Source organism: Didymosphaeria variabile (assembly GCF_027946475.1).
Source record: "Didymosphaeria variabile strain IMI 356815 chromosome Unknown scaffold_7, whole genome shotgun sequence".
Lineage (NCBI taxonomy): Eukaryota > Fungi > Ascomycota > Dothideomycetes > Pleosporales > Didymosphaeriaceae > Didymosphaeria > Didymosphaeria variabile.
Window position 1 is genome coordinate 1,308,694 of NW_026611626.1, and position 14,927 is coordinate 1,323,620.

General features: G+C 50.5%; 6 protein-coding genes across 6 annotated transcripts; 5 read left to right on the plus strand and 1 right to left on the minus strand.

The window, feature by feature from the left end:
* Nucleotides 1–1,193: 1,193 nt before the first annotated feature.
* N0V89_009570 (uncharacterized protein) lies at nt 1,194–3,072 on the plus strand (the record flags this gene model as incomplete). The annotated part of the gene is made up of 5 exons (XM_056218321.1): nt 1,194–1,356; nt 1,409–1,475; nt 1,524–1,829; nt 2,002–2,038; nt 2,089–3,072. 5 exons carry the CDS (start codon nt 1,194–1,196, stop codon nt 3,070–3,072), a joined length of 1,557 nt encoding a protein of 518 aa, XP_056067586.1.
* Nucleotides 3,073–3,517: 445 nt separating this feature from the next.
* On the minus strand, nt 3,518–5,134 carry N0V89_009571 (uncharacterized protein; the record flags this gene model as incomplete). The annotated part of the gene is made up of 2 exons (XM_056218322.1): nt 3,518–3,819; nt 4,255–5,134. The coding sequence occupies 2 exons, from the start codon at nt 5,132–5,134 to the stop codon at nt 3,518–3,520; spliced, it is 1,182 nt and encodes a 393-aa protein (XP_056067587.1).
* Nucleotides 5,135–7,271: 2,137 nt separating this feature from the next.
* Nucleotides 7,272–8,525, plus strand: N0V89_009572 (uncharacterized protein; the record flags this gene model as incomplete). Its single annotated transcript, XM_056218323.1, has 4 exons — nt 7,272–7,348; nt 7,402–7,422; nt 7,468–8,028; nt 8,087–8,525. 4 exons carry the CDS (start codon nt 7,272–7,274, stop codon nt 8,523–8,525), a joined length of 1,098 nt encoding a protein of 365 aa, XP_056067588.1.
* A 1,397-nt stretch (nt 8,526–9,922) lies between these two features.
* N0V89_009573 (uncharacterized protein) lies at nt 9,923–10,702 on the plus strand (the record flags this gene model as incomplete). The annotated part of the gene is made up of 1 exon (XM_056218324.1): nt 9,923–10,702. The coding sequence occupies one exon, from the start codon at nt 9,923–9,925 to the stop codon at nt 10,700–10,702; it is 780 nt and encodes a 259-aa protein (XP_056067589.1).
* A 45-nt stretch (nt 10,703–10,747) lies between these two features.
* N0V89_009574 (uncharacterized protein) lies at nt 10,748–11,194 on the plus strand (the record flags this gene model as incomplete). The annotated part of the gene is made up of 1 exon (XM_056218325.1): nt 10,748–11,194. One exon carries the CDS (start codon nt 10,748–10,750, stop codon nt 11,192–11,194), a length of 447 nt encoding a protein of 148 aa, XP_056067590.1.
* Nucleotides 11,195–11,591: 397 nt separating this feature from the next.
* On the plus strand, nt 11,592–14,134 carry N0V89_009575 (uncharacterized protein; the record flags this gene model as incomplete). Its single annotated transcript, XM_056218326.1, has 2 exons — nt 11,592–12,178; nt 12,229–14,134. The coding sequence occupies 2 exons, from the start codon at nt 11,592–11,594 to the stop codon at nt 14,132–14,134; spliced, it is 2,493 nt and encodes an 830-aa protein (XP_056067591.1).
* Between the last annotated feature and the right edge of the window lie 793 nt (nt 14,135–14,927).

Sequence of the window (14,927 nt, forward strand, 5' to 3'; positions counted from 1 at the left end):
TCGTTTCAGCTTGACCTGGATCATGTGTTCGCCTTTGGCACTTCCTCTGGGGGCACCTTGGCACTATGTTTGGTAAGGCATTTTCAGACATGCCTTGAGTCGGTGAAGCTGAGCATCACAGGGATTTGGAGTATCCCGACCAGTAGCTGGCATATTTGATATGTACGGACCGTGCAAGTTCGAGGATAACTTCTGGACCACGGAGCTTGCTCATGTAGCAGCAAAGCTTCCTAGTGGGCTCGATGACTCATTCTTGAACCGCGTCTTCGACGAACATCCAGTGCCTATTACGGGGGGTGTCTCGCTTGAAGGTCAAGCACCCGGACCGCCTGACTTCACTGATCCCCGGCAGGCATATGCTATGACGTGCATTGCGCGGGGTCAGGTCCTGCAAGCAATATTACCTGCGAATGGTTATGATCGAGCTGATCCTCTAGAAAATATATCGGCTTCATTTCCGCCTACATTCATTGTGCATGGCGCAGCCGATACGATGGTACCGATACACCTCAGCCAGGCGCTTTTTGCGGAGCTTTCAAAGCATGGAGTGCTTTGTGGTATGGTGGAAATACCCAATGAGGAGCATACTTTTGCAGCGAGGATGAGGGTAGGGTCACAGACTTGGAACCTGCAGCAGCAGGGTTTCAATTTCTTGCAATCTTTGGTAAGATGAATACAGCGTGCAATTGATGGAATTGCAAGGATGCCTTGGGGGCGCCTTCTACGTCAAGCAAAGCCTGTATACCATCTATCGTAACCATTGCCGGTCGGACTTCATTTTGTTTGCTCGGAAGCATGTTGAGACGACTGCTCGTTGCAGTACCAATCTGGGGCCTCTCGGTGGAGTGCATTCCGAGATCCGGGGAACCTCCAGATCGTTTGGAGCATCTGGACCGCATGGACTGTGGGGAAGCGACCTGATCAAGCACGTTCCCCGGTCTTGGTGACCGTTCGTGGGGTACCCCGGAAAACCCGGACACGCCTTAATCCCTTAAAAATTATCTGGGGTGAGCACACATCTCGGCACACTTACGACTCGGGCGAGTCTGGTCTAATATACCGCTTTATCGATGCTTGTCCTGCATAAAGACGATCTTCTGAACTGAATAACTCGTGGTACTGTTCTCTTAGAAAAGGTACACCCTCAAGCGCTTCAACACAAAGCCGGCGCTTTTTAGCTACGTGTTGTCACCATGGCGAACTTACCGACTCTGAAACACGATGGCGACGACCTCATTAAGAATCAGGTTGAGCAGATTGACCAGCTCCTCCCTCAGCCTGCTGATAGTGCATTGTCGGCCTGGCAATGCATCCGCCAGAATCCAAAGGTTTGTCTATGGGCGATTTGGGCAAACAGTAAGGAAAGATGCCTTATTTCTTGGGAAATCGAACTCTAATGTCGGAGTAGTTGGCTCTATCATGATCGGCTACGAGAACCTCGCTCTATCCGTTTGTCTGGCAATGCCGGCGTTCCAGTAATGCTACCATAGCTCTTATCATGTTCTGATCTGACATACATCTAGAATGACCTTTGCCTCTGAGATCAATGGCGTCCTGCTGATTCCGGCCCACTGGCAATCTTTATGGAACGCTATGTTCAACGTCATGACTATCGTTGGGTCCATAGCCGCTGGTCCTATCCAAGACTGGTTGGGTCGCCGAGCCGTATTCCTCACTGTCATCCTCGTTGCTTCCGCAGGCATAGCAATTGCATTTGTCTCGGAAAGACCTGCGACATACCTAGGGGCAAAGATTCTCACTGGATTCGCTCTTGGTGCCTCGATGGTCGGAACACAGACATTCGTATCAGAAATCACACCACTGCCCATGTACGCAGATTCGGGGTACGAAGTGGGTGTTCGTGCTGGGAGATTGTCTAAGACTCCGAGCTTTACATCTCTGAGGCTGAAACTTCTAGACAGTAGCAGCTAGCCAAAACACCCACTTCACCCACTTCCCTGATTTGTGAACATTACACTGACTTTGTAACTCCACCATTAGGCGAGGCATTGCTTTGTCGATCAACACTGTCGCACTTGTACGTTCTTCAGTCTACCAGAAGTACCTTCCCAGCTAACCTCAAGCCAGAACCTTGGACTCCTCGTCGCTATTTCGGCCACTTTCAGTCGCATCGCCATCATAGATCCGTTGGCATTTCGTGTCGTGTTCGCTGGCGCCTGGGCTTTTCCTGCGGCCCTGGCTCTAGGCCTTCCGTTCGTTCCCGAATCCCCATACTGGCTCGTAATGAGAGGCAAACACGAACAAGCCCGAAAATCCCTAGTGCGACTCTCTCCATTCGAGGAAGACATCGACACTCGTTTAGTCAATATCCAACATACAGTTGAGTTGGAGCGTCGTCAGCAAGCCGAAGCGGGCTTGCTCTTCGAGTGTTTCAAGGGATCAAACCTCCGTCGCACCCTGATAACACTGATCTGCTTCTACATGTCATTTACTGTGGGGTCAGTCCTTTCGGCCAACTCACCGTATTTCTTGAACCAGTCGGGCTTGTCATCGAACACTGTGCTCATGATCACCCAAATCGGCGTTAGTATGGGTGTTTTGTCGTCCATCGTCAACCTTTTCCTCATGATGAAATTCAACCATCGCATACTCATGTTTTCAGGCGTGGGTATCTGCATACTAGCCTACTTGACCATGGGTATCGCCGGTGCCATGCCACGAACTACCAAGACAATGACGGTCGTGGGTATCGCGTTGCAATTCTCGACTTTATCCTACGGACCAGCCGTCGGCGCTGCGATGGCAGTTGCCGGAGAGGTTTCTGCTACACGCCTTCGCGCAAATTCCCTCGCACTTGGAAACGGATTCCAAGGCGTCGCAGGTACATTCTGGCAAGCTGTACTCCCGTATCTCTTCAACCAAGACCAGGCTGATCTGGGCGGGAACCTTGGTTGGATCTTCTTCGGTATCGCAGTCTTACATGCTGCTTTGCTATATTTCTTCGTGCCGGGCACGAAAGGAAGGACTTTCAAAGAGTTGGATATCATGTTTGAGAAGAAGTTACCGGCGAGGGCTTTTGAAAAATTCCAGGCGCAGGAAGCTGTGGCTTGAAGTAGACGTTGTTCCGAATGATAATCTTCCTTGCATCCTTTTTTGATCCTCGTCGACCTGTGCTATAAATTGAAGCATAGAACTCCTTGCAAAATATGAGGTTTGCTACGTGATCAAGGGCTTTCGGCTCTGGAGGATGGCAACATGAGAATGTCATGGGCCGATTTCCAGGTGAACTACTGATATGCGCCTGTAGAGAGTGGCTCACTTCGCTGCAGTAACTCTTAGTATTACTCATACAGTCATGATTCATAGGAATGAAAGCTTTCTAAGATGCTCATGTCCTATGTATTATGACTCCACAGTGAACATTAGGTTAACTACGGCAAGAACGGCGATGGATGGGTTCCGAAGCGCTCACAGAGCTGATGCTAAGGATTCAATGTTGGTGATTTGATTATACACATACAAAACTTGTACCACGTTTTCTTCTCCATCGACAACTTCATCCTTGCACCATGACTTTGCCATGCAGTCTACGTATACTCAACGCCGCATACGCCAACGCAAATCCTGATAACAAAGGCAGCCAATCTGATAGCCTAGCAAGCCAACCTGCCTCGATTACTTCATCCCGTTGGTTGTTCGACAAGCGAGGAAATGGATCCGCCTTCACAGCGTTCTCGACTTCCTCATAAGCATCATACCCGTATAACCACGACTGTACCTGTGGGCATGTCCAGCGACTCGGAAAAGGGCCTTTGAGCTCGTTGCCTAGTTGTGACAGGAACAGTGCGTCTCGTGCCTCTTGTTCCGGTCCGTCATACATATGGAACGCGTCTCGCTATCGCAGGATTAGCTTCTAGCCACAGCTACGAAATGTGTATCTGGAGGAATCACCTGCTTAAAAGTCTCCCGTACAATGGATTCGCCTCGAGCCTTTCGTAAATGCTCATATGTTTTTAGGGCGTGTGGTATATGGTCCCTAGATTCAATGCGTCCGAGTAGTAATCCTAGCACAGTACCGTCTTCAATGGCAGAATTAGCCCCTTGCGCAAGATACGGCAGCATTGGATGGCAAGCATCGCCTCTGAAATACATTAGCCTGGGTTGAGAACAGATATAAGATGGTCAGAACGTACGTGAAGACTAAATTCGACTGGTCGTTGACCCAAGATGTCATCTCATCTCCTGAAAGTATATTAGGTACAACTGAACTATGAAATGTTGCGTTTGACTTACGATGCATCAATTTCCACTTATCGACAATGTCAACGAGATCTAAGAATCGTGCTAGAATGGGATCCCACCCTTTGAACAGTGCCTTCATTTCCTCGATAGATCCAGGCTGGCGGCTGACGCCTGGAGGAAGATCGTCAGGCACAAGAAGTACGATGTTGTACATCTTGCCGCCACGCAAAGAATATCCAACGGCATGTGCACCTGGACCGATCCAAAAATGGCAAGTCGGTTCAGATACCCAACGACGCAGTTCCGGGTCTTGAATCTGTTCGATGTCCAACACGACGCGGTATGCTAAGTCGCCAGTCGGTTTAGGAGGATCGTTGCGGCCTAGGAATCGTGACCGACAACGCGACCATAGCCCGTCGGCAGCAACTACAAGGTCCGCATAGCGGCACCCCTGCTCTGTCGAAACCATAGGCCGAGCGTGCTCGAATTCCATGTCGATTATCCGTGACCCAAATCGAAAATCAACACCTAGCGCTTTTGCTCGCTCATACAACGCTTTCTGAAGGTCACACCGATGCATGTCTAGAAACGGGGCATCGTATCGCTTGCGGATATTACATGAGAAGGCCTCGTCGTGAGCAAGTATTGATCCAGTGTATCGATGAACAGACAACGAAGTCGGTTCCGCGCCGGAAGCCCAAAAGGCGTCACTGAGGCCATATTGTTGGAGGATCTTGGTACAATTCGGCGTCAGTTGCAGTCCAGCGCCTACTTCGGCAAGTTCTTTCGCGGCTTCGTACACAACAACATTGTGGCCAGATTGTGCAGCAGAGATGGCTGCGGCCAGGCCACCTAGTCCAGCACCGACGATAACAATATCTAATTGGACATAAGACTGGCGATTGGATGTTGCAGCTAAAGAGGACGCCATAGATTCGGTGAACTGGTTGTGCGAGCAATTGGGGTTGGCAATGGGTCAACGGGCAGCGGATGTGACAATGGGGCTCTCATAATGTTTGCTCCATAATTCCCAATAGTTCCCCCCGCAAAGACGCAATTCGAGTCTGGATTTCCCTAGCCTCGCAATGCTTTCGGATATTCCGGGTGCGACTGGCTGGAACGTCACGGCTCTTCCGGACTTCCGTGAAGCCATTGCGAATCCGGCGCACGCTCTCGATGTAGTATATACGCCCGAAGAACCAGATGGTCATCGATCAGGCTTCCTACTATGGCCCCAAAAGGACCTTTCAAACTAGTCACAGTGAATACTGCTCCCGAGAGAGCAAAGGTTCTCATCGGCCGTGTTACGGAGACATTGAAAGATGATTATACGATCGACTACGTAGCCAATTGCATCAGTAAGTAACCCTTTACAAGAGAATAAAGTAGACGCTGACAAGATGCTTTAGGCAAAGATGAGGTAGCAAGTAAAGTTCAAGAGTACCAGCCGGACATATTGGTAGGTGGCCGTGAGAGCGACTATAATAATTGCAACTTGTGGTGGAATTCTAAAAGTCGCATAGTTCTCGGCATCGATGTGGACGACAGAGGACGTGGCGGAGATTCAACATATGGCCCGGTCAATCAAGCCCGATGTGAAACTACACGCAATTCCTTTTGGTTTACAGATAGAAAAAGGCCCAGATGCTGTTGTGGAACATCTGTTGGAGCAAATACCTCAATTGTTGCAATAGGCAGTTTGTAAAACGCTGTCGCAGGGCTGGAGGTATGTATACAATGCGGGGAGGGTGAGGAAATTGGATACATGGGCACATGGAAGCCCGCATTTGGATCGGCACTAGCGCGAAAAGGTTCCACGCTGCTGGTATAGGAATCCTTGTTAGATTACTCAGCATGCAACGGTGCTCCTCTCCGAATTCCATCGTGCTTTCACCCGCTCCATCGTCCAGCCAATTTGGTCCCTCCAAACAAGCTCGTTGATCCTATTATTTATGTGTACTTTCGATGGAAGCGAACGAGCGCAATTCCACACGAACGCCCCGGCGCTCGCGCCGACCCCGTGCTGCTCGCGCGTGCGATCTTTGCCGCGCGAAGAAGAATAAGTGCGACGAATCGTACCCTTGCTCTTATTGCAAAGGCCGCAATGTAACGTGCGTTTACCAAGGCCTGCAGCACACATCTCGACGCTATACAGCAGAATATGTGAAGCAGCTGGAAGATGAGGTAAAACGTCTTTCGACCAGACCTGTCGGTTCGCCTTATCTGCAGCCCGTGGTGCGATTTGATCAGAGTTCATTGGAAGACCGAGGCCCACAGCATGAACCCGATAGCACACCCCAGCCAAACACTTCCGCATCTGTCCGAAATGTCGGCCAAGAGGAGATTTCGGGGGTGAACGGGCACACAGACGGCGTTGAGTTCTATGGAAGTTCATCCTCCTTCGCTCTGCTATCTCACGTCCAGCGTTCGGGGCAAGGCTCTCGCGACCACGAAAACAGTGCTCAATTAGTTTCCAGCTTGCATAATGCTACTTTTCAGACGACACCCACCGCTTCCCACGGAGATGGACCAGATGCTGGTACTACTCGTGCTAATTACTATCCCCAATGCCGAAGCTTTATAGAGAATTTCTTCTCTACCATCCACTACATCCATCCCATCTTGGACAAGCGTGACTTTCTCCAGAAGTGCGAGGCACTCTGGTCACCTAGTACGGACGACGCTGGTCCCCAATCGCCTCCCAGTTTTGTTGCTCTCTATTACAGTGTTCTTTCAGTGGGCGCGATTGTGGGAGTCCGAGAAGAAGACCCGATTGACGGTCTGAGTAATCTTCAATGGTCCCGCAAGTTCTTCGACATTGCTTGGACATGCTGCCACCAGCTTGGGCTCGTCACAAATCTCGAGATGGTTCAATGTTTTTTCATGATGGTATGTGTTGATTTGCACGTTGAATAACGATCCTCCACTAAAGCCATGTTCAGGCAAAGATTTGTCAGAACGAACTCAACCCGCATTGTAAGTATCCTGATCACTGGAGCTATGCAAAAGCTAACACGGATTTAGGGTCATATATGTACATAGGGTTTGCTGTGCGAACAGCATTGGCCATGGGGGTGAACCGAGAACCAGCATCTGACACAAAGAAAACGATTGCTCAGCTGAAGGCGGAATCAAGAACGTGGTGGTGAGTCCTCATATACTTTTCTGGTTGCGGCGAATTGCTGGCTGACTTTCTAGGGGTCTTTACTCGCTTGAGACGTAAGTCAACACGACTTACCGTACGGACATTCTAACCTGAAATAGGGAAATATCTTTTTCCATCGGACGGCCTGACACTCTAGGCGCAGATATTTATCACAATCGGAAAATTCCCGTGGTGGGAATGGAAACAGTAGCAGACCACGTCAACCCTGAGATGCTCGAACCACCGCATTGTGCCATCATTGGCTGCATGGTCGATCTGTCGAGGATCACAAGGACCATCTGCCAGAAGATATACTTGTCTAACCCTAGCATGTCCGATATGATCGCTTTGACCAACAACATAGAGACAGAACTCGACGATTGGATTGACCGACTCCCTCCTGCTATTCGACCCTACGTACAAAATCAACTTCAGCAAAGGTCTTCTTTGAGCTCCGCCAAGGATGCCGTATGGGTCAAACGACAAAGACTTGTGCTAAGTATACGCTACCATAATCTAAAGATCCTCCTCTTCGGTTCTCTACTCATAAGATCATCGCCTGCCGAGCGGAAAGACATTCCCGGTTGCCTGGAGAATACCCACAAATGCCTTGAGTCGGCGAAACAGACGATCACTCTGATTTATCAGACCTACGCGCATAATGACTTCTTCCAGACTTGGTATGCAGGTTCAATCTTCAAAGTAGCTTTATGAACAGCGCATTGACTATGACGGCAGGTTCTATAACGCTACATATACCGTCTTTGCCGCTTCTGTCGTTCTACTCTACGTCACACAAGGTTCTGCTATTAGTGAAGAGATACGATCCCTCTTTGAACTGGTGGATATGGCCGTCGAAATTCTGGAATCTATGGACGAGAGCGTCGTTGCTGTGGAAGCTGCGAAGCTATTGCGCCGCGCGAGAGACAAAGCAGAAAGCAGACGGTCATCGGAAAGCGCCGCAACGTGCCACGAGAATAACCTGGGACATGCTCCTCCTGAACACCACCCTGTTGACCCTCTGTTCAATCATGTGGAAGGTCATTCAACCCAGCTAAACCATTATTGGGGCTCACTTGGACTTATCGACGGCAATGGGATGGACTTCGATATTGCGACTCAGCTTGGCGCTTTCGACCAAAACAATCCCATGTTCTTGTTTCTAGGCGATCAATAAGGTCCTATCTCTCATTCTCGAAAACGTTGACAAGAGTCCCAATATGGGGCAGGATCTCTACCGCAAACTCGTCACCGTCCCTGATGGTGACTCTCGGGCTGCATCCTGCACCTACGCCGGCCGGTGTTCCGGTGATGATGACTGTACCCGCAGGAAGTGTTGTGCCTTGGGACAGAAAACTGATCAGCTTGCCTATGCTGAAAATGAGATCGCTGTTTCCTTGGTCAGAATTGGATCTCAAGCGACAAATTCAGGCCTGCTGATACATACTCAGTGCCGCAATCCTGCTTGACCTCGCCGTTCTTAAGACCGCGGATACGCAGCGCAGAAGGGTCCGCAATCACGGACTTCGACACAATTGTTGGGCCTAGTGAGAGTAATTTAGCATGCGCCCTGCTCACGCGGACTGGCTCCTCACCAATAGGACAAGAACCGTCAAATCCTTTGGAGAAACACCATTGCGTCTGTGCAAATTGGCTTGCTCTGCTGGAGACGTCGTTGCAAGCTGTATAGCCCAGAATGTAGTCAAGCGCCTCCTCTTCCGATACATTCTTACATGGTATACCCAGTACGACTGCTAGTTCTGATTCGTAGTCGCCCGTGTCGGTTTCCTGCGTAAGCTTTGGCAGCACCGCTGGCGCCGGCCATGGGTCTGCAAGTGCAGTGCTCGGCTTTCTTGAATCATATTAGAAGCGTCGGAGCAGCGACAACGAGGAAGACTCACAGGAATACAGTAGGTACAGTTGGGAGGTCCACGCTAAGCTCTTTAGCATGTTGAACATACTACCAGTCGTCAATGTATACACCATTCTCTAGAGTGAATGCTTACGTTCAACCCGATACAACGGATCGTTCCGATTTCCGCTGCATGAACTGGCGAGAGCAGCCGACCGATGACTTCGCGCCGGTTGGTTCTGGTACCTGGAGATAGCACTGATGTACCAGACCATAGAAAAGTCGCAACTTGCTGCCCTTTCCGCAGGGCCACTCCAACATCCACATTATCTAATTCCGGTTCTCCTATGCATATTCTCGACGTGTCTGACAGTGGCACGAAACGCACGAGCCGTGTGAACGATGGAATTGACATCCTGGTGTGCAAGGACAAGACCTGTTTCAATATACGGTCAAAGCAGGGATCCTATTCTTTTGACTTTTTCTTCGGTAATTTCAGATGGTACTCTATGTTGTGTGAAAGATTCGGCTGTTCTGGGTCGAGCAATGGCGCAAACCTGAAATTAGTGCCAGTTGCACCGCGGAAAAGCCGCCCTAGGTGAAGCGAAGGTGGGAGATCCGGAACAAGCTGGCATATCAACAAAAACAAGAGCAGTAGGCCTAGTAAAAATTGGACAGCTCCACACGGGAACACATGCGACCATTCAAGGTACCACCAAGCGATGACAGAGGACGACAACGCCTTCTGGCAATTCTTGCCTGACCTGACCGAGCCCCGTTTCGCGACTTTGCAACAACAGGACGCACATGAGTATGCAGCAGCTTTCGAACGCAACGCGCAGCCTCCTTGGCTGCATGGGTTATGGCAGCATTGGAGGCAATTGTTTGAAGAGCCGTTTTGGGGAATCACAAACGATGGAGTGATACGACCAGGCCTCTTTTCGCTTCAGGAGGAGGATGTTCTTGTGGCCGAGATAGCCACCGTAGCTCAGAGATTACTCTCGTTACTGGAAGAAAATGAGAGGGAGCGTATCAGCTACCATATCGATTCACCTGAATGGAGATCCTGGTCTAACCCGGAGTTCCTGCTGAGCAACAAAGGCATTCGACTGGACGAGGTGAATGCCAACGTACGCGACGCCGCTATGAAATTACTGCAGCGCACACTGTCATTGGAAGGCTACCAGAAAGCTCTCGGGGCTATGCGGATCAACGGGTTTCTAGGCCGTCTAGTAAAGGCTCTGCGCATCTGCAACGACTTCTCGTACAACCTGGTACTATTTGGGAGACTTTCAGCTACTACGCCATGGGGCTTCTCTTTTTATGGTCACCATCTTTGCCTCAATGTTTTACTTTATCGTAACCAGACAGTCGTATCTCCATGCTTCACTGGAGCTGAGCCGAATGTCATTGACGATCCCCACGACCCCTATGTAGGCACACGTATCTTACAGGAAGAAGAACGCCTCGGACTACAGCTCATACAGTCACTTCCACCTTAACTTCAAGCCAAGGCACAATTATATAATCTGCTCCACGATCCAGCAATGCCCCACGGACGCTGGAATCACGACGATCAGCGGCATTTGTGTGGTGCACATCGCGACAACAGGGTGGTGCCGTATGAAGGCGTCAAAGTTAGCGGCATGAGCTCTGCTGCTCGAGAGCTGGTCACCGCAATACTATCAGATTTCCTACTGTACCTTCCTACCCAGGCTCGAAAGCTGCGCTTGGCGCAGGCGGAATCTTGGTATCACGAAACCTACTTTTGCTGGATTGGCGAGTGTGGCTATAATGATCCGTTCTACTATCGCATACAGAGTCCTGTCGTCATTGTCCAATTCGACCATCATGCAGGTGTGTTCCTCACGAACAAAGATCCTGCGAAGTTCCACATTGACACACTACTACGAACACCCAATGGCGGCGATTACGGCATGGCCATCAGGCCCTTGATGAAAACAATGGCACAAGATTTTGTCTGGGCTAGGTAGCTAATGAATTCGTTCACGACGTCTGGCTACGTCGTATGCAACAAGACTACTATCTTATGCCTTTTTAGGCAACGTAGAGCTACAGATTCCAGGTTTAAGGCCTGTCCTTCAGGCTGTCATACTACGAGCCCTTACAAGATGTCAAGCGATACCCGCCACACCTGACTTCGAAGCCTCCAGTGCTTCAACTGCCGTCTGATGGTTACACCCGTTACCCTGTCGGTTGGGGTTGTCACGTTAGAACATTGTGGTCCTCCGCACCACCTAAGCATCGTATGTTCCGACCTCTCGGGAATCCCGAGCGAGATCTGGCGGAAATGCCGGATCGCTCCTTGCATATCATAGGTACCACAATACCATGCAAAGCACTCACCCCGCAATCGATTCCCCACACGCCATGACCCAATCACCCGCTCAATTTGCAAGCCTACTCCCTAAGCTGACGCTTGAGGAAAAGGTAGGGCTACTCTCGGGCCGCGATTTTTCCACTGCGGCTGGTGCAGCACGTCTCGGCATACCTCCCCTTCGTGTTGCTGATTCAGTATGCGGCATCAGACCAAGCGGACTGGATGCCAACATTACAACAGCTTCGTTCCCTAACACAGCCTGCTATGGTTCCACTTGGGACAGTGAATTACTGGGCCGGCTGGGCGAAGAGCTGGCACGTCAAGCGAGATTGAAAAGCGCACAAATAGTGTTGGGCCCGACGATTAACATCCATCGCGATCCGCGTGCAGGCAGAAATTTTGAGTGCTTCTCCGAAGATCCGTTGATCTCGGGTGTATTGGCGAGCGCCATTGTCAATGGCATACAGCGTGGTGGTGTGGGTGCTTGCCCAAAGCATTTTGTGGCAAATGATGCAGAGACTCTAAGACATTTCTACAACGTGAAAGAGAAGGTGAATGGGAGGCCATTACGAGAAATTTACCTGGCGGCGTGGCAGCACCTGTTGCGAAATTCTGATCCAGAGGGCGTTATGACAGCGTAAGGTGACTCGAAGACTTTCACAATCACTCAATATCTGACGCCGACAGTTACAATAAAGTCGACGGCACCTTCTGCAGCGAGCATGCCGAGCTATACCAGGAAGTCCTGCGCGGTGAGTGGGGTTACAAGGGCATTACCATGTCGGATTGGTTTGCGGTTCACGATACTGTTGCGCCGATCAAAGCCGGTCTTGATCTCGAAATGCCTTTTCCAGTATTCCGCGGTGGACGGCTGGTCGCCAAAGTGAAAGCAGGTGCGGTCTCCGAGGCTGAAATAGACGCGCGCGCCCTCAAAATGCTCGAATTGCGAGACCGTACCAGAGCTTGCCATAGCGAAGAGCCAGAGCGTTCCGTAATTAGGAAGGAGACGGGAGATCTAGCTCGCGAGATTGCACGTAGCGGTATGGTTTTGTTGAAGAACGAAGGCAGTACGCTACCAATTGCGAATAGCGCTACAGTGGCGCTCATCGGCGAGTTTGCGAAAGACCCTGTTTGCACTGGTGGGGGCAGTGCGTCTTGCATCCCACAGTACAGACACTCGCCTCTCGAGGTCTTACGCAAAGAATTCAAGAGTGTCGAATATGCGCAGGGCGTGCGGACGCGACGCATCATTCCCACTGTGCGCAAGGACATTATTCGGGCAGAGAATGGTTCGCCTGGCGTTGACATCGCATTCTACAACAACGATGACCTTGACGAAGTTGTTTTCTCGGAAAGCAATGAAGAAGGCCGGGTTTGGATGTTGGGCGAATTTAAACCTGGCCTCAAAATTCCCGGCTCTCACGTTCGAATCTCAACTACTCTTACACCGTCGACGACAGGATCTCACACCTTAGCGGTGCGCTGCACTGGATCTTTCACTTTGACGATCGACGGAACAGAGGTATCTTCGGGTCCTGCTATCCCCATATCGACGGAGCAATTTATATTCAACCACATCCTCCTTGAGGTCCGCACAGTGGTCCAGATGCAGGCGCAAACCGAGTATAAGGTCCAACTCATTATGCAAGGGCCTGATAAACTCAGCGTCGGTGAACCAACGCCCTATGCCGCCGCCCTCTGCTTTGAAGAAGCCTACTCTGAGGGTGACGCTATCGAAGAGGGCGTCTCGATCGCGCGCAACAGCGATGTGAGCATCGTTTACGCAGGCCGCAACGAGGAGTACGAATCTGAGGGGTTCGATCTTCAATCTATCGAGCTCCCAGCGAATCAAACACAACTGATACGAGCCGTAGCTGCCGCCTCTCGCAAGACCGTCTTAGTCCTCCATGCTGGTAACCCGATCGATGTCAGTGAAGTAATTAACGATGTCGACGCAGTCCTTCTAGCACATTTTCCTGGTCAAGAAGGTGCACGCGCAACAGCAGACCTATTGACGGGACGTGTGAGCCCGAGTGGCAAGCTCGCAACGACATGGTTCAAGACGTTAGCGGATGCACCCAGTGCAGCGCATTTTCCGCCCAAGAGACAAGAGGATGGAAGCGTGACTGTTGAATACGCAGAAGGCGTTGGGGTCGGGTATCGGGCGGCTGGACTAAAGGATGAAGTAAGGTGGCCGTTCGGATACGGGTTGACTTACACATCTTTTGTGTACCGAGGACTTGAAGTTTCCATCGATGGCCTGGCGCTGGATTCCAAGATCACATGCTCTGTGTCGGTGAGGAATGATGGAAACGTGGAAGCGAGGGACGTCGTGCAAATATATATAACGCCCACTTCAAGTACGGATGTGTGGCGGCCGGCGAGGGAGCTCAAGGGCTTTACCAAGACAAAACCATTGGCACCAGGAGAAGAAGTGACCGTCACTGTCGAGATCCAATTAGACATGGCTTGTAGTTACTGGAACGAGGTAGGAGGAGCGTGGAAGATCGAGCCAGGGTCTTATGGTGTTATTGTAGGGGATCAGAGAACCACTTTCGAAGTTGCAGAAGAGAAAGTATGGAATCACTTATAACTTAGTATGAAGAAAGCTGAGCACAAGACCAAATGGTACCTGGCCCGACACACTGCTCCAGAAAATAGACCTCACAACACTGGTGTGGACCGGCGTCATGAGCATTCGCTTACTGCGGGAAGAATGGAACAGGCTATCCGGTGGCAGTAATCGTTTCTCGACCAGTACTAGAGTGGAAAGCTGTAGCTCTATGCATGTGACGAGGGACTCCATCGGCAACTGACGAGCATGGACAGGATTCAAGACATTCGTTCAGCACAAGAGCAGGAGGAAAATGGCATCGGATCCACGTGATGAGTTACTTGGTCTACTACAAGGCATGAGCGACGAAAATGTTGACCACCTTATCACTCCCGACTAGTCCGCAACAAATGAGACCTGCATCATTTATACAGACCTTACGCACAAAATCATAGCAGAGGCAGAGTCGGGACTCTGGGGCACTTGGCCGGCATGGCAAGAAAGTAACGAAAATCCCCGAAGGGAACTACCCATGTTGGTTATGCGGTGGGACATAAACAGCGCAGGCAAGCTTGAGTGGATATGGAAGAGAGGTTCACGGGAAACCACAAGAGGAGGACTAAGCATGTACATAGTCAGTCTTCCCTGGCTTGACGATGTCATGCTCTGAAGAAACTACAAGTTGAGGATCTATGGTCGGGTGGAAGGACAAATGGTTTCTTTGGTACGGCGATGAACCTTCCTTCTGGGTGCAGTGATAGATGGTCTCTCTGGGTATAGCAATGGATAGACTTCATTCAATACAGAGATACTTTCTAGATGGATTCTAAGT